This window comes from Dermacentor silvarum, chromosome 1, assembly GCF_013339745.2.
Source record: "Dermacentor silvarum isolate Dsil-2018 chromosome 1, BIME_Dsil_1.4, whole genome shotgun sequence".
Classification (NCBI taxonomy): Eukaryota; Metazoa; Arthropoda; class Arachnida; order Ixodida; family Ixodidae; genus Dermacentor; species Dermacentor silvarum.
Window position 1 is genome coordinate 302,665,461 of NC_051154.1, and position 18,616 is coordinate 302,684,076.

The following is an 18,616-nucleotide window of genomic DNA, read 5'->3' on the forward strand; positions in this document are numbered from 1 at the left end:
TTTCCGTTTCGTCGTCCTAGTCTTCGGCGTTGCCGCCTCCTTCTTGGCTTGCTCCTCCTTCTCCATGTTAGTTCACCCTCGGGCCGTCGTGCGCAGTCGCTGCCGACCAGCGCTGTCTACCGCCAAGGCGCAGACAGGGAACGGGGTCCCGGGCCCAGCTTCGGGAGGAGCCGAGCCAGCAGGGCGAGAACGGCTGCCTGCCGCGCTCCGAGCCACCGCCGCTCTGATGATGGCTGATCGAACGGCGTTCTCGAGGCCCATGCAACAGCTCGTGGAGTGCCGGGCTTCTTTTTCCTCGGTCGCGCCGATCTTCTGCGCAGAAGAGCTACTTTTTGCAATATGCCAGTGGTTTGCTCTCAGTCAGCGATGTATTTCAGATTTTCTTCAAGCACCCTTGAATACTTCTCTGTTAGTGACAACTGAAAAATCATAATTAATCTCGTCCTTCTCCGTTAAGCAACCCGATTCATGGACAATACCTCACTGCGTACATGTGGGTATAAGCCACAAATATTCAGGACAGCAGCAACAATAACAACGCTTATGACAACAACAAGTACAGCAACATCAAGAAATACAAAAAGCGCAAATAGTGCGCCGAATTTACTTCCTCAAAGTATGTTTTTACCCACAAAGTTTGGTATTGCTGGATGATTCGGTACATGATAGAAGAAATAGCTAGAAAGTTACACTCGGGAATTTCCTAATCGTGCGTATTGCTGAGGGTAGCCGAGCAGTGCGATTTTGACTGACAACTGATACTGATTTACGTACGTAAAACTTAGGACGTGCTATTGAGCTTGTTTTAGTTATAACTATTTTGCTTTCATTATGTGTGCCATCATTGTTATCTTCGATACGAGACTTTCTGAATAGATAGGCATGCCCCTTACTGAAATTATGGGATCGTCACTCGACAATACTTCTAGCCATGTTTCAAGGAAACTTACCCGGATAGATGACGAGTCCCCTCGACAGCTGCCCGTGCATCATGGCGAGACTTCTCATTCGGCGTAGTATATTATTACAGGAACATTCCGCATTTTAAAAATGCAAACATGGGTAATCAGCTTAACCGGATTAACTGCACCGTTAAGTTAATTTGGAAGCACGCGTTTTATAACAATTCAGAAGGTGGCGTCTTTTTAAAAGCTCCTTTGGTTCGTGCTACGACGCGGCCTTAGGAAATAGCTTTTCCTAAGGTCGCGTCGCAAGGGCCAGGTATGGCCAAAGAGAGCCTTGAAATAAGCATTGAAGAAGCGCGTTTTTTTGCAGGTTGCTCATATCACAGCGACCACAAAGCGATTGTGACCATCGTTACTAAGTGACAATGAGTGATGCAATAAAGTTTTTACCACAAGTTTTCTTACCACAAGGTTTACAGCTCCCCTGGTTATCAACCTTCGCAGGGCGGAATGAAATTTTTTTTTCTCAGTATTGAACAGGCACAGTCAAGGTAAAGCTCACATGTAGATTATGGCTAGCGTTGGTCCATGTAATTTAAGTACTCCCGAGCTCAGGTACCAGGTCTCCCATGCAGTCCGCTTTTAGCAGCGCTGCCAGTCCTAAACCACTTGGCCCGACGAGATGCCGACAAGCTGCTTAACACCTCCCTCGATTTGACTTACCTTCATCTGCGTACTTCAACTTGTGTCATCTGCCTTATGAACTTTAACTGATTAGTCAATAAATTACACCCTTGGAAACCTTTTCTGCGGGCAATAATTGAACAACAACAAAGCGTATTGACAGTGAAATTTATTCCGGGCTGTCGCTGTGACACGCAGGCGAAGATTTCGGCATTGCAGCCCAGGTGCTGCATCTGTTCTCGACCTTCAGCTGACAGCCAAGGCGAAGCTCAAGTGCAGATTTTCGCTGGATCTGGTCAACTTAATTTGTCGATCACTGAAGTCTTTTTAATTGCGCTTGCCAGTTTTCTTAGGCTTGCGAGAACTCGTACGCTTGGCCCGACGAGAATGCGACGAGGAGCTGCTTACCGCTTTCCTTGACTTGGCCCGCTTTCCTTTGCGGGTCGACGAAGAACGGGTGCTACGAGCGTGGCGGCGCCGTTTCCCGCCACTCCTGGTGCTCATGCTCGCTGTTGAGGTGCTGCTTTTGGAAAGGTGGCGGCGGCTCCTGCTGCGGCCCTTCTTTCTTCCGTGGCTGCTCTCGGAATCGGCAGTGGACTTTCCATGGCAGCTGCGCTTGCGGTTGTGGCCACCATGGCCGCTGCGGGACGAATGCCGAGATCTGCCACGGCTCCTTCCCGTTTTGGCATGATGACTGCTGCTGCCGGGGGAGTGATTCCGCGAGCGGTGCCGATGCTTCGGAGACTGGGCCACGGTAGTGTGAGCATCGCTCGGGGAGGAGCTCCTCGGTCGCGTCTTCCGGCTCACCCTGTGCGACTTGGGTTCCTTGCTGGTGGACGGGAGATTCACATCGGCGTCAGGTGGCGGTGCCTCATCGGCCTTTCTTGCCTTTCCGGAATACGTGGTGCCGATGGGATTTGGCGTTTCCGGCTTTGCTGGCCCAGTCTTCGTTTTAGGTGTAGACGGGTCCTTCGCGGGCCTTCCACGCGCTCGCTTGGCAGTGGGAGTCTCTTGAGAAGGACCGCCGGCATCGTCGGCAGCAGGTGGTTTCCGCTTGGTCGTGCTGGTCTTGGGCTTTGGCACTTCCTTCTTCGCTGGCTCCTCCTTCTCCATGTTGGTTCACGCTCGGTGAGAAGCCTTGGCCTCGGGCCGCCGTATGCAGTCGCTGCCGACCAGCACTGTCTAACGCCAAGGCGCAGACAGGGAACGGGGTCCCGGGCCCAGCTTCGGGAGCAGCCGCGCCAGGAGTGCGAGGACGGCTGCCTGCCGCGCTCCGAGCCACCGCCGCTCTGATGATGGCCGATCGAACGGCGTTCTGGATGATGATGATGATGATGATGATGATTATGATGATGCCTCAACACTTGGCACAACCCACTGAGGGGGATAGGCCACGAACCGGGTGGTATTATGATAGAAATTTAAAATAAATTAATTTATAAATCCATAAGTATAAAAATGAAAATAAATGACTACTTGAAAATGATAATTAAAGCAATAATAAAATAATTAAGTACTCTATACAAAGGTAGTCAGCCTTGCCTGAATAGGAATAGTAATATAAATTTAATAATAAATTGTCGAGGCCCATGCAACGGCTCGTGGAGTGCCGGGTTTCTTTTTGCTCGGTCGCGCCGATCTTCTGCACAGAAGAGCTAGCTTTTGTAATATTCCTGTGGTTGGCTCTCAGTCAGCGATGTATTTTAGATTTTCTTCCAGCACCCTAGAGTACTTATCTGTTAGTGACAACTTAAAAATCATTAATTAATCTCGCCCTTCTCCGTTAAGCAACCCGATTCATGGACAATATTTGACTGCGTATATGTGGGTATACGCCACAAATATTCAGGACAGCAGCAACAATAACAACGCGTATAGCCCAGGTCATGTTAAGGTTACCAACTCTATACCACCTGACCCCGACGGAATAATGAATGCATGTTAACGATATTGTTCCGACATGCTCCGAATGAGCTTTCCGGAGAAATGCATTGGCTTTCCAGTTACTTTTATGCTTCAATGCAAAGAACGACGTTATGTTCAGAACGTAACTGGAACGCCAATGCATTGCTCCGCAAACTTCGGGAATTAATATCCCTAAACTGGTGTAATCCTGCGAATTCGTTCCAAATGGATCTGCCTTGCGAACTCCACAGCTAGAATTTGTAAATTGCAAATGGGCTATAAGGTAATTAGTTAAAACTTGATTAGTGACTTTTTGAGAATTAGTCGATTATGCATTAAATGTTTTGTGCAAGTACACAGTCCTCTTTTTACACAGCGCTGTAACTTGCTGTAGCTTGTTAAAACCATTTACTGCTGCTCAAAATAACGCTTATTTCAGTTTCCTCTGCATGGTACTCAAAAACCACGCACAGCTGTCCACCAGGTCTATAAATGATAAACTGGTGCGCTACCGGTTAAGCCTGCCATCTTCATTATCTTGTGGAGCACAGGCGCGAAGTGACGGCGCGATTCGTGCACTGAGGCATGGAACATATCTTGTATCTTTGTGCCACACTGGACTCGTTCAGAGAGCGGCCGTGTAAAGGTTTGTACAAATGCAAAATGTGTGTGAATTCGTGAAGACTATTAACAATCAATTATCATTTTGGACGTCGAATCCGCTCCCGAAGAAGACTTCGGGGACGAACTGCGCTCTGCAAACTTCCATTGGCAACGTCACAGACTTCCAGATCCATACACAAAAATATAGGAGGGAGCACTGCGTCACGCAGTGAGCGCCTTGGCAAGCAAACGCTTCGTGTAGCCAGCAGTGGTGGTCCAACACGTGACCTCTTGCGTCGACATCACGGAGCATCGAAATTTGCCGATACCTTTGGTTACCGGTTGTTTTTATTCGTTGCGCGTTCGGCCGGCAGCTGCTTTCATGCAGGAATAAAAAAAGATTTTTCCTTGTTTTGTTCTCCTTGGTTTTGTTTTTGCTTATTTCAAGAGTTTCAAACGGTTTCGAATGGGTACTGAAAAAAAAATAATAATAATAAAAAAAAGAAATCGACCGGGAGTACTAAAACCTACCGCGTGCTCTGACGTATCATCCGTGTTGTGACGTTTTCATCACGTGTTCGGCCACCGCAGTCGGCGACAATCGCGTTGCTATAGGCTCCCTGCTTCTTTTTCCTTCCTCCATGCCGGAAAGGCTCGGAGAAGAGCCCGTGATTGTTTCTTCTTTCTTGAGACATTGTGGCGCGCCCTGGCGCGTAGCGCTGCAGCGTGTGGCATCGTTGATCGTGGCGGCATTCTGAACTCGATGCGCGTGTTAACTTAAAATCTTAAAAAAATATCGGAGGTGGTATAAGGGTCCTTTAACAAGTAGCGGTCATTAGGAGGGATGCGTGAAAGAGGGATGCACGCAACCTAATCATATGCAGGCAAGGAAGTATTATCGATAAGCACTGCGAAGACACAGCACTCTTTTCTAGTTGTATTCTTGCAGGCGTTGACAAGTTGACAAGATAGAGCGTACAAACAAGAAAAGATAGAGCGCACAAACGCTCTATCTTGTAATCTTGTTCCACGGTGGCAATGTGGTTCACGCGGTCGGTGACGTGCATTCGAGGGCACTCTCTTCTTCAGCTGTGTCAAGCAATTAAACTTTATTGTTTTGAGTAGCACCCGTGTGTCCGTGTGCCTCCGTTTTTGTCCTCGCCTTTACTAAGCGCTCAACTACGGCTATTTGTAACAAAGAGTCCTCGTATTGCATATTTATTCAGGGCACAATAGAGCTAGCGTACGGCCGCATAATTATACGTTGAAAAACCGTCATAGAACAAGTAGCACGATACAAGCTAAGCCCAGCGGACCACAATAATATCAGATATCACACACAGTGACAGTATAAATAAAGAATGCTCTCATAAATGAAACGTTCTATTATATACGTTAATATATACGTTAATAACGCCCGGCAATGCCGCTCTTTATTGTTGTTCGCATTGTTGCTTTGAGAGTTTTCTTTTTTTTTTTTGTAATGTCGGAAGTTTGAGAGTTTTCTTTTTTGTGTAATGTATCGTTTCGACTGCTTTGTGATAACATCATTATGTTCCCATTGAATCTTTCTCCTGCAAAACTTTCCGCTAAATTACATGGAATTATATATAAGTAGTTGTACGAGCTCCTCAAGAGCCAAAATGTAGCCAGCGCCGTATTTCTTCGCCAATATCTCCTCCTGTCCTGTCGATAATAAAAATAAACTCCAGCAGTAGTTGCTGCGATCCGTCAAGTTACGGCCCCCCCCCCTCCAAAATGGATAAAAATACAAAGCCCCGGCCCCACGAACGTACATAGCGCTGTAACTTGCTGTGGCTTGTTAAAACAATTCACTGCCGCTCAAAAATACGCGTATTTCAGTTTCCTCTGCATGGTGCTCTAAAACCACGCACAGCTGTCCAACAGGTGTATAATTGATAAAGTGGTGTGTTACCGGTTAAGCCTGCCAGCTTTATTACATTGTGGGGCACAGGCGCGAAGTCATTAGCGTATCTTTGTGCCACACTGGAGTCGTTCAGAGAGAGGCCGTATAAAGTGTTGTACAAATGCAAAATGTGTATGATTTCGTAAAGAATATTAACAATCAGTTATAATTTTAGACGTCGATTCCGCTCCCGAAGAAGACTTCAGTGATGAACTGCGCTCTGCAAACTTCCATTGGCGGCCTCACAGACTTCCAGATCCATACACATTTACGACCCATTCCTTTATACGACGCGCGTTCATCGGGAACAAATGAAGCTTTATCTTGTCCTTGACGGCACGATTGGTGCACTGAGGCATGCAACATATCTCGTTGCTTTTAAATTTATGTTCGATGGCGTGTATACTAGATATCATGAGACAGCAATACCTTCAAAAGAGACGAAAACACGCTGGATGCCGCGGAACCACTGTGCCGATGATGCCTGAAGCGTTTCGCTCCGTGGCACCACCGTCTATATGCACATTGCGAATTACACAGGCAGACCTAATTCATGATGTAATAATTCAGCGGAAATCCGCTAGGTGGAGATAAGTAATTAAAGAGAAACTGAGACTTCCACCCAAATGTAGCAATTCGCTACTATGGAAACCCAACCGGGTTCCTCGAAAGAAAACCTCGCAGTTGAAGAAAAATTCGTCCTGGTCCGGGACTCGAACCGGGACCACCGCCTTTCCGGGGCAGCCGCTCTACCATCTGAGCTAACCAGGCGGCTAGCAGATGGCAGGGCGAAGTCGAATTTGTCGACAACTCGAAGCAAAGGCAAGTATATGATGTAATAATTCAGCGGAAATCCGCTAGGTGGAGATAAGTATTAAAGAGAAACTGAGACTTCCACCCAAATGTAGCAATTCGCTACTATGGAAACCCAACCGGGTTCCTCGAAAGAAAACCTCGCAGTTGAAGAAAATTCGTCCCGGACCAGGACGAATTTTTCTTCAACTGCGAGGTTTTCTTTCGAGGAACCCGGTTGGGTTTCCATAGTAGCGAATTGCTACATTTGGGTGGAAGTCTCAGTTTCTCTTTAATTACTTATCTCCACCTAGCGGATTTCCGCTGAATTATTACATCATATACTTGCCTTTGCTTCGAGTTGTCGACAAATTCGACTTCGCCCTGCCATCTGCTAGCCGCCTGGTTAGCTCAGATGGTAGAGCGGCTGCCCCGGAAAGGCGGTGGTCCCGGGTTCGAGTCCCGGACCAGGACGAATTTTTCTTCAACTGCGAGGTTTTCTTTCGAGGAACCCGGTTGGGTTTCCATAGTAGCGAATTGCTACATTTGGGTGGAAGTCTCAGTTTCTCTTTAATTACTTATCTCCACCTAGCGGATTTCCGCTGAATTATTACATCATATACTTGCCTTTGCTTCGAGTTGTCGACAAATTCGACTTCGCCCTGCCATCTGCTAGCCGCCTGGTTAGCTCAGATGGTAGAGCGGCTGCCCCGGAAAGGCGGTGGTCCCGGGTTCGAGTCCCGGACCAGGACGAATTTTTCTTCAACTGCGAGGTTTTCTTTCGAGGAACCCGGTTGGGTTTCCATAGTAGCGAATTGCTACTTTGGGGGAAGTCTCAGTTTCTCTTTAGACCTAATTCATGCACAGCATGTTGGCATGTAGCACTTGAAGGCCGTGGATGCGGAACTTTACCAAATACTTTTTGTTCTCCTTAATTTTGGGGACTTTTGATAAGCAGAAAGGGGGGAGGGGGAGCGGAGCGCTGTAAAGTTTAAATTCGCGCTTTGAAGTATTGCGAAAAACCTCGTAGTGATATAGCGGAAATAAAATGATTCAGCTTAAAGTTATCGGTAGTAATCATTGATTGTAGGTAGAATAAAGGAGAACAAGCAGTTATATTTATCTGCATTAGGGCCTCGATCTTGTTTGTTTATCTTGATGCGTATGCGCTCTATCCTTCATGTGCTTTCCTTGCGGTATCTCTGAATCTTGATGACTGAGGCAGGTGCAGTCCACCCCCGCGTATACATATATTGATTGTCACTTGGCCATTTTCGAAGAAATAAAAACAAGTTTGTTGAACGACATTTAGAAGATATGCGCAACCTGGAAACAAACTCGCTTCTTGAATAGGTATTTCCAGGCGCTCTTTAGCCATACCTGGCCTTTGGCGTCACCCCCCAAACAACACACATTCAGTACCGATTTTCTTAGGCCGCGTCGTAGCACTATCGAAAGGAGCTTTTAAAAAGACGCCGCCTTCTGAATTGTTATAAAACGCGTGCTTCCAAATTAACTTAACCGTGCAGTTAATCCGGTTAAGCTGATTACCCATGATTGCATTTTTCGAATCCGGGATGCTCCTGCAACAGTAAACTACACCGAATGAGTAGTGTCGCCATGAAGCACAGGTAGCTGTCGAGGGGACTCGTCATCTATCCGGGTAAGTTTCCTTGAAACATGGCGAAAAGTATTGTCGAGTGACGATCCCATCATTTCAGTAAGGGGCATGCCTAGTTATTCAGAAAAGTCAATTGAAGTCTCGTATCGAAGATAACAATGATAGCACACATATTGATAGCAAAATATCTATGACGAAAACAAGCTGAAGAGAACGTCCTAAGTTTTGCGTATGTAAATCAGTATGAGTTGTCAGTCAAAATCGCACTACTCGGCTTCCCTCAGCAATACGCACGATTACGAAATTCCCGAGTGTAACTTTCGAGCTATTTCTTCTATCATGTACGGAATCATCCGCTAATACTAAACATTGTGGGTAAAAACATACTTTGAGGAAGTAAATTCGACGCACTATTCGCGCTTTTTGTATTTCTTGATGTTGCTGTACTTGTTGTTGTCATAAGCGTTGTTATTGTTGCTGCTGTCCTGAATATTTGTGGCTTATACCCACATGTACGCAGTGAGGTATTGTCCATGAATCGGGTTGCTTAACGGAGAAGGACGAGATTAATTAATGATTTTTAAGTTGTCGCTAACAGATAAGTATTCTAGGGTGCTTTAAGAAAATAAAAAAAATAGATCGCTGACTGAGAGCCAACCACTGGAATATTGCAAAAGGTAGCTCTTCTGTGCGGAAGATCGGCTTGACCGAGGAAAAAGAAGCCCGGCACTCCACGAGCTGTTGCACGGGCCTCGAGAACGCCGTTAAATCGGCCATCATCAGAGCGGCGGTGGCTCGGAGCGCGGCAGGCAGCCTCCTCGCACTGCTGGCGCGGCTCCTCCCGAAGCTGGGCCCGGGACCCCGTTCCCTGTCTTCGCCTGGGCGGTAGACAGCGCTGGTCGGCAGTGACTGCGGACGGCGGCCCGAGGGTGAACCAACATGGAGAAGGAGGAGCCAGCCAAGAAGGAGGCGGCAACGCCGAAGACCAGGGCGACGAAACGGAAACAACCTGCTGACGACGATGGCGGCGGTCCTTCTCAAGAGACTCCCACTGCCAAGGGAGCGCGGGGAAGGCCCGCGAAGGAGCCGTCTACACCTAAAACGAAGACTCGGTCAGCGAAGCCGACAACGCCAAATCCAATCGGCACCACGTCTTCCGGAAAGGCAAGAAAGGCTGATGAGGCACCGCCGCCCGACGCCGATTTGAATCTCCCGTCCACCAGCAAGGGACCCAAGTCATACAGGGTGAGCCGGAAGACGCGACCACGGAGCTCTTCTCCCGAGCGATGCTCACACTGATGTGGCCAAGCCTCCGAAGCATCGGCACCGCTCGCGGACTCACTCCCCCGGCAGCAGCAGCCACCATGCCAAAAGGGGAAGGAGCCGTGGACGATCTCGGCATTCATCCCGCAGCGGCCATGGTGGCCACAAGCGCAAACGCAGCCGCCATGGAAAGTCCACTACCGACTCCGAGAGAAGCCATGGAAGAAAGAGGGACCGCAGCAGGAGCCGCCGCCACCTTTCCAAAAGCAGCACCTCAACAGCGAGCATGAGCACCAGGAGTGGCGGGAAACGGCGCCGCCACGCCCGTAGCACCCATTCTTCGTCGACCCGCAAAGGAAAGCGGACCAAGTCGAGGAAGGCGGTAAGCAGCTCTTCATCGAAGTCTCGTCGGGCCAAGCGTCCGAGTGCTGGCAAGGCTAAGAAAACAGGCAAGCGCAAGTAAAAAGACCTCAGTGATCAAGAAAGCAAGTTGACGAGATGAAGCAGAAATCTGCACTTGAGCTTCGCCTTGGCTGCCAGCTGAAGATCGAGAAAAGAGGTGGCACCTGGGCTGCAATGGCGAAAGCTACGCCTGCGTGTCACAGCAACAGCCCGGAATAAATTTCACTGTCAATCCGCTTTGTTGTTCAATTATTGCCCGCAGAAAAGGTTTCCAAGGGTGTAATTTATTGACTAATCAGTTGAAGTTCATAAGGCAAATGACAAGTCTTGTATGAAGTACGCAGAGGAAGGTAGGTCAAATCGAGGGAGGTTTTAAGCAGCTTGTCGGCATATCGTCGGGCTAAGTGGTTGAGGGCTGGCAGCGCTGTCAAAAGCGGACTGCATGGGAGACCTGGTACATGAGGTCGGGACTACTTATATTACATGGGCCAATGCTAGGCATAATCTACATGTGAGCTTTACCTTGATTGTGCCTGTTCCATACTGAGAAAAAAATTAAAGGTCATTCCGCCCTGCGAAGGTGGATGACCAGCGGAGCTGTAAACCTTATGCTAAGAAAACTTGTGGTAAAAACTTTATTGCATCACTCTTTGTCACTTAGTAACGACGATACAATGGCTTTGTGGTTGCTATGATATACACTGATCGGCATACTCCCCAACTGCAGACACATTACTTGATAATGTCAAATCGATGCACGTACGTCACTGGATGGTCGGTTGGACCGGATCGGTGTGGCATCGCAAGCGAAATGTCTCTCCCTTTCGAAAGAGAAACAACTTTATTAAAATAAAGATTGTGTTTGGTTACGGTGGGTGGAGGGGCTCCTCTTCAGGGCCCCACTGGCTATTGCGGCGCGCCGGGCCTGGTCGAGGGTCGCCAATTGGCTTCCCAAGTCCCGTTTGGAGAGTCGCGCCTCCCACGACCTAGTTGCTAAGTGTGTCGTTAAGTAGCGGCGAGACGGCGTCTGCCGGACGCTGCGTGCATTGGTAAGTGATGTGTTCTAGTGTTGGGGTGGAGTCGCACCATGGACTTCGGTAGCTGTGTTTGTCGGGAAACATTTTGTGGAGCCTACGTAAGTGTGGGTAGGTGTTTGTATTCGGCGCCAGCCCCTCGCCTGTCGCCTGTTGAGCTTGGGTTGAGGTGGAGCTTTGGTTCGTCTTCCTAGTCGTTCCCTGAAGTATGTCTGTCGGTATGCTGCCGGGTGTCGGAGAGGCGTCCGTTCGAGCACTATGTATTGCGACATGGCCTGTTATACCTCGAGCCAGACGATCCGCCCGATCGTTGCCTTCCACTCCGGTGTGCGCGGGACACCAGGTTATGCCGTGGTCCATTTGGAGGCTTGGTCCTAGTATGCGAAGGACCCCGGCCGGTAGAACTCCCCGAAGGAAGAGCCGGCCGGCGTCTTGCGAGTCTGTGAGTATATAAGCCGTCTGGCTCTTGGCCTCAGCGTCTCGGATGGGTAGGGCTACGGCCACGGATTCTACCGTAGCGCTTGAAGTCGTGCGTACGGACGCTGCTACGATCGGTCTCCCCCGGTTTGTCGCGACAGCCACATAAATAGGAGTCGCTGTCTCACCTCGGGGGTATAAGCCCGCGTCAGTAAAGTATGTGTCTGCGTCCTCCTGCCTTTTGTGCAGGATGGCTGCTCGGGCTTGTCGCCGTTTCACGTGGAAGTGAGGGTTCATATGACGTGGGATGGGGTTCACATAGATTTTTGCTCATAGATCAGGTGGCATAAGTGCGGTCTAGTCTCCGCAGAACCGTGGCGTTAGCGGGTATCGTAGTCGTGTTAGCACGGAGCGCCCCTGGGGTGTGGCATTTAGTCTTTCGCGCTGGGCCATGAGTGTGGCCGCGGCGAGTGCTTCGTATGTTTTCGTCATGCCCAGCTCGCTGATGTATTCAGTGCTCGTGTTTTCGGGCAGGCCGAGTGCCGCCTTGCAGGCAATCCGGAGCAGTCGATTTGTTTGGTCGATGTCAGTTTGTCTGGCGGCTTGGAAAGGAAGAGCCTAAGAGATTCTGCTTATGACGAAGGCCTTACTAATAGTGTCTGTCTCCGTCATTCCCTCTCTGCTACGTGCGATTCTGTTAATGAGGCTAGTAACACTGCGAACCGTGCACTTGAGTTTGGACAGGGCGATGCCGGCACTGCCCATTTCCTGTATATGCATTCGAAGCACTCGTAGCTGCGGGACTTTTCGGATGGGTTCTCCGTCAAAAAGTAGTTGTAACGGCGGAGCTCTGTTGCTTGGGCTGTTGGTGGACGAATATGTATGTATTCTGATTTGCTCGGTGCGCATTTCATGCCGGCATGTTTTGGGTATGATTCGACCGTGTCTAGGGCTTGCTGAAGTGTGTTTTGTCTGTCCCCGTATGAGCCTTTGGTCGCCCAGAGCGTAATGTCGTCGGCGTAAATTGCCACGCCGAGGTCTCCGTCTTCCTGTAACTGTAGGGCGAGCTTGCGCATTCCAATATTGAATAGGGGCGGAGACAATATTGCACCCTGAGGCGGGCCGCGGCCCGGCAGTTCATTTGGGAGTGACCGTGATGCTCCGAGCGCAATTGTTGCGGTGCGGTCACGCAGAAAGTCCTGACCATAATAGAATGTTCTTTCTGTGCATCCGACGTCCTCAAGGCCCTCTAGTATGGCGGAGTGAGATATGGTGTCGAAGGCCTTTTGAACGTCAATGGCGAGCAGGATTCTGTCTAGGCTGCCCAGGGGAGGGCCGAGGACCTCGTCTTTCAGCATGAGGAAGACGTCCTGCGCAGAGACTCCCTTGCGAAAGCCTAACATCGAGTCCGGAAGAAGGCTGTTACGCTCGAGGTGATTCTCCAGCCGGGTGTGCACGACTCTTTCAAAGAGCTTGTCCATGCGTGATGTTAAAGAGATGGGCCGCAGCTGTCCGATCTCTCGCGGCTTACCAGGTTTTGGGATCATGATGATGTTGGCCGATTTCCATGGTGCTGGTACCCGACCTCCCTTCCTCCAGACCTGATCGTTGAACAAATGCATAAGATGTCCGATGGCCGTGTCACTGAGATTGCGAAGCATCGCATTGGTGACGCGGTCTGGTCCTGGTGCTGTGTTCTTTTTGAAAGTGCGCAGCTGCGTAAAGTTCCGCGAAGGTGATGAGGGCGTCCAGATCTTCTTTGGTTTCCCCATGGTATTCTTTGGGTGCTGTTGTAGGTGTTTGAGCCTCACCGGTGTAGGTGGTCTTGAGTTGTTGCAACAGCTCAATCTCCGTCCCTTGGTACTCTCCTATTAGTCGCCGCATGACATTAGCCGCTTCCGTGCGTGTACTGGTCGGATCCAGCATGCATCGCAGTATGGCCCATGTCTTCTTGGTGCTCAGTGTGCCTCTGAGGGAGTCACAGAGGCTGTGCCAGTTGTTGTAATTGAGTGTGCGAGCATAGGTGTTTGCTTCTTCCGCCAATTGGTCGATTCGTCGCCTTTGGTTACGGTTGTGGCCCTGTCTTTTCCACCTCTTGCTGAGACTTCTACGAGCTTCCCAGAGATGGGCTAGGTGGTTGCCTATAACCGGCGTGTCTGGTCTCGCACACGCAACGCGTAAACTCCCTTTTCGGTCCCGACACGTACATCCACATTGAAATCACCGATGACGACCAGATGGGTAGTTTCATCGCAACTAACCCATGAAAAGTCAGTGGCCATGAACCTTTCGACATCGCATTTCGACAGCGAAGAAACTTTTGCGGCTCTTCACCGCATTCTCCGATTCGCAACACGCGTCGTCCTTCTGACCTGCCGCTAACGGTCGGCCTCTAGCTCGGGCACGATTTTCGGGGGTGCACTGTTCGCTGCAGTTTGATGAGTGCTTTTAGCTTCTGCCTTACGGTGTATGATCCATTGCATTTTTTGCTTGCTTACGGGGGTATTAGCCATTGATGATGACAGCTTTCGACGTGCTGTTCCGTATGTTGTATGCGGGATTCCGAAGAATGTAAGCATTGTTCGCTTCACTTTGCTGAGTGTTTGCAGCCTCTGTCTCACAGGGCTAGCCATTGCATTTTTTGCTTGCTTACGGGGGTGTGAGTGCTTACGGGCGTATGAGCCATTAATGATGATGGTTTTTGTGTGCGAACACGAAAATTCAATGGTACCCTAGCCATATACAGCTCCGCTGCAAGACAGCCTCTGCACTACGCTTGGTGGAATTCAGTAACGTCTGTCGTGCTATCAGAATTTTAATGCGGATATTCTGCACTGATAGAACGAGGCTAAAAACTCTATAGTTGCCTGGTTAGTGAGTCATGGTATAAAAACAAATCAGAGTTCTGTTTGTGAGTCGAGGTGCACCTTCTTTTTTTTAGTTAGCTGATACCTGTGATAAGGTCGTCTGCCTCCGATTACGGGCGCTTGTTCGTGCTCGCAGTACGCAGTGTTTGAGTACGTAGGGCCCGGTGTTGGGAACGCAGCAGACACCTGCCGCCCGTTGAAATCCTCAAACCCGGTGAAACGAGAGAAGTGAACACAACCAGTCAGATCAAGTTGAGCTTCTTCCAACAGGGTTCCAAAATTTAGCGAGGGTTTTCTTTTGGCAAAGTCAGTTGTATTCGCGCAAATGCATGACTTGGATGGAATTTAGCTGTGTGCAGAGTGTCGGAAAGCAAACTAGCTGCTCTGTGCGCCGGTCGAACGCTCCAAAGCTGGAACGAGCGCTGTTAGCAGTTGCTTCTAAATTTCTTGGGACCCAGGAATTAACTCACCGCGTTGGATGAGAAAACATCGTCTTCAGCCTGTAGCGCTAAACTGAAGCATGCTATGAAAACGATATGTCGCCTCGTACCATAACACGTGCCATGATCAACTTCAGACCTTCCGAGGTAATTATCATGCTTGCTATCGTACGTGCAGGCAAAAGTACATTATCGAGAATATTTAAAACGGTAGTAACACTAACGGTGGGGCAGAAAACTTTAAAGGATCAAAGCCAAATGAAGCTTAAACGTACTACATCACTATAATTTATGAAAGTACCTGCCTGAACAAAGTACACTCCGCGATTTAAAAGTCCAGCAAAATACCTAAAATAAACAAAAAGAAAGCAATCATCGCGAGTGAAGTTTTTCGAACGAACTGGTAAAGTATCGGTTCCTTTTTTCCCCGATGCGGTAGTTTCTTATCCAAGTCGCTGTCCGATGCGCGTCGTTTGCTTCTTTCTGGAAGCGATGAAATCACACATTGTGTTTTTTCCACCGCGATGACACACACAATAGTACAGAACAAGAGTGTTTCGACATCCGTCTTTTTTTTTTCCATTTTCGGCCTTGTGCGCGGCGGCATCACGACGGTTTGAGTGCTACGAGGCATTCAGCGCATGCTAGTGATGGGACACCCTCTTTCCCTTGAAGCTTGAACCTAGATCGGCTGTTTGTCGGCGTGGCCACTTGGTGGCAAGCATTTGTTTGGAATCGCGAATCGGCTAAACGATTAGAAAACCGGTTAACCACGCGCCTTCAAACTTCTGCTTTCACTCCTGCCTTCTCGGACTATACACAGAAGTATCCTCTTCGGAAGTAGCACAGGTCATGTTAAGGTTACCAACTACATCACCTGACCCGGACCGAATAACGAATGCATGTTAAAGATATTGTTCGAAGAAGCTCCGAATGAGCTTTCCGGAGAAATGCATTGGCGTTCTAGTTACTTTTGTGCTTCAATGCATAAAACGATATTGTGTTAAGAAAGTAACTGGAACGCCATTGCATTTCTCCGCAAAGTTCGCGAATTAATATCTCGACACTGGTGTCATCCTGAGAGAGAGAGAGAGATAGAGAAAGGACTTTATTTGCACCCGTCAGAGAGTATGGGTGATCGGGGTGAGACGCAGCTCCCCCTTTCACCATCTACCTCCTCCCTAGACGTCGGCCGGAATCAGTTGGCTTCCGGCGGCGGCCTGGGCTTGACAGATGGCTTGTTCTTGGGCTTGTTCTTCCTGGCTATGGAGGGAGGATTCCCATAACTCCTTGTTTCCATGTAGACCGTTTAGCGCTGGGCAAACCCAGGGCATGTGATTTAAGGTCGCTATGCCTTCACAATTTTTGCATTTCGAAGAGTGCACCTCAGGTTGCCATGTGTGTAGGATATACGGGTTTGGGAAGGTACCCGTCTGCAGTTTTCGCCAGAGTACTTCTTCCATATTTGAGAGAGATGTAGTGGGGGGGGGGGGAGGAAGGGTTCTCCTGCCTATTCTATAGTGTTGTAGAATTTCTCTGTATGTGGTTAAGTCTCGCTTTTTGGACAGGGAGTAGTCTGCCTGCGCTGGGGCCTCGGGCGACCTGTGAGTCCACTATGAGCGGGCACCCATATTATTCTAATTAGGTCATTGGGTACGTTCTCCTTGCCTGCTTGCAGAATTTTGGCGGCCTCTTTGGACACCTTACCAGTGTCATAGGCTTTGACTGAAGTTTTATAATCGGTTATGATAATTCTGGTTGATGGGTTTGTGATTGCCAGAGCAATCGCCGCCATCTCTGCCTCCTCTGGTGAAGACTGTCTCACGCTACAGCTCGAGATTAGCTCGCCTTTGCCGCTCACTACTACTGAAGCGTAGTGCCCTTCTGGGTACTCTACCACATCCGTGTACACTACTCCTTGTTTTTGGAGGAGGGAGCTTTGCAGTCTTTGGACTCTGCTTCTTCTGCGTTCCTCGTTGTTTATGGGGTGCATGTTTCTTGGGATGGGGGGTATTCTTAACCTGTTGGCAATTTCTTTGGGAATGGCGGTTATCCCCTCTCGCGATTCTGGATTCCGGTAGCCCAGTTTCCTAAGGATGGATCTGCCCGTTTTGCTGCCAGTTAGTCTGACATAGTTTCGCCTCGCACATTTCCTCTAGGGTGTTTGACACTCCTAGGTTGAGGATCGTCTCGGTTGATGTGCACGCTGGTAAACCTAGGGCAATTTTGACACCTTTCCTGATGAGGATGTCTACCTTGTCTCTCTCTGCTTTAGTTGTCTTTAAGTACGGATAGCGTAGGTGATTCGGCTAATGATGAAAGAGTGGACAAGCCTAATTAGGTTCGCCTCCTTCATCCCCGCGTTTTTGTTTGCTATCCTCTTGAGAAGAGTGCAAGTTTGGTTGGTCGTGGCTTCTAGTCTGTTTACTGTTTCGGTGTTTCTCCCATTTTATTGTATCCACATACCCAGTATCCTGATCTTGTCCACCCTTGGGACCGGGGTGTTGTTGACCAGGACCTGGATATTGACCTGCTGCTTGCTCATGATTAGCATCTCCGATTTTTCCGGCGAGCATTTTAGCCCTATGGGTCTCAGATAGCTTTCCGTTTCCCAGATTGCCCTTTATAGGGTGTCTTCTATTTGGCCAACGCTCCCCCCTCTGTCGACCCAAAGAGTGAGGTCGTCAGCGTAGAGAGTGTGGCAGAGGCCCTCTAGCTTTCTGAGTCCTTCTGGCAGCCCGATCATTGCAATGTTAAAAAGGGTAGGGGATAGCACCGATTCCTCCGGTGTTCCCTTGTTGCCCAGCTTAATGCTTTCTCTGAATGTGCCCCCGATTTCTATGTTCACTGTTCGGTCTGTGAGCAAGCTTTTAATATAGTTGTATAGCTTGCTTCCTACATTTAGGTGATTGAGGCGGGACAGAATCGCTTGATGTTTGACGTTGTCAAACGCTTTGCTGACGTCCAGTCCCACTATGACTCTCGAGTCACTAGTTTTCCTTTCTAATTCTTGTTGTTTGAGTTGTAGCATGACGTCGTTTGTGGATAGTTGTTGTCTGAATCCAACCATGCTGTCTGGGTAGAGTTCCTTACTTTCCAAGTATCCGTTGAGCCTGTTCTGTATGACGTGCTCCATGAACTTGCCTACACAGGAGGTTAACGATATTGGCCTAAGGTTCTCTAGTTTGAGTTCTTTGCCTGGTTTGGGGATGAGGACTAAATTTGATTTCTTCCATTTCCCGGGTATCTCCCCCCGCTCCCAACACTTTTGCATGAATGTCGTTAGTTGTTGGAGGGAGTTGTCATCGAGGATTCTAAGCATCTTTTTGTTGACCCCATCTGGGCCAGTCATCCTGAGAATTTGTTCCAAATGGATCCACCTTGCAAACTCCACAGATAGAATTTTTAAATTGCAAATGGGCTACAAGGTAATTAGTTAAAACCTAATTAGTAATTTTTTGTTAATTAGTCGATATGCAATAAATGTTTTGTGCAAGTAATGTCCGCCTCTTCAAGTAGACTAGCTCATGAACTAAAATTGTGCTATCTGCCACAGGCAACCCGTAAATATTTTTGAACGTGTTCACTGAAACACCCTGTATGTAAAGCCTACATGACAGTATTAAACATACAATTTTAATAAATCTGTTATTGGGCCACGACTTTCCAGTTTATATTGTAGCATGGGTGAATGAATATTTAATAGAGAGAAAATTCTATTGTTTTCAAAGTGGCTTTTATTCTCGTAAACATAAG

The 18,616-nt window shown here is 48.7% G+C and overlaps 1 protein-coding gene across 1 annotated transcript; it reads left to right on the forward strand.

Annotated features, from left to right (window-relative positions):
• Window positions 1-9,376: 9,376 nt before the first annotated feature.
• LOC119442025 (uncharacterized) lies at window positions 9,377-10,030 on the forward strand. The gene is made up of 2 exons (XM_037706743.1): window positions 9,377-9,682; window positions 9,791-10,030. The coding sequence occupies exons 1-2, from the start codon at window positions 9,377-9,379 to the stop codon at window positions 10,028-10,030; spliced, it is 546 nt and encodes a 181-aa protein (XP_037562671.1).
• The last annotated feature ends 8,586 nt before the right edge of the window (window positions 10,031-18,616 follow it).

Coding starts and splice junctions, on each gene's coding strand:
- LOC119442025 (XM_037706743.1), top strand. CDS start 9,377: ATGGAGAAGGAGGAGCCAGCCAAGAAGGAGGCGGCAACGCCGAAGACC. Junction 9,683..9,790: donor AGGGACCCAAGTCATACAGG/GTGAGCCGGAAG, acceptor CTCCCCCGGCAG/CAGCAGCCACCATGCCAAAA.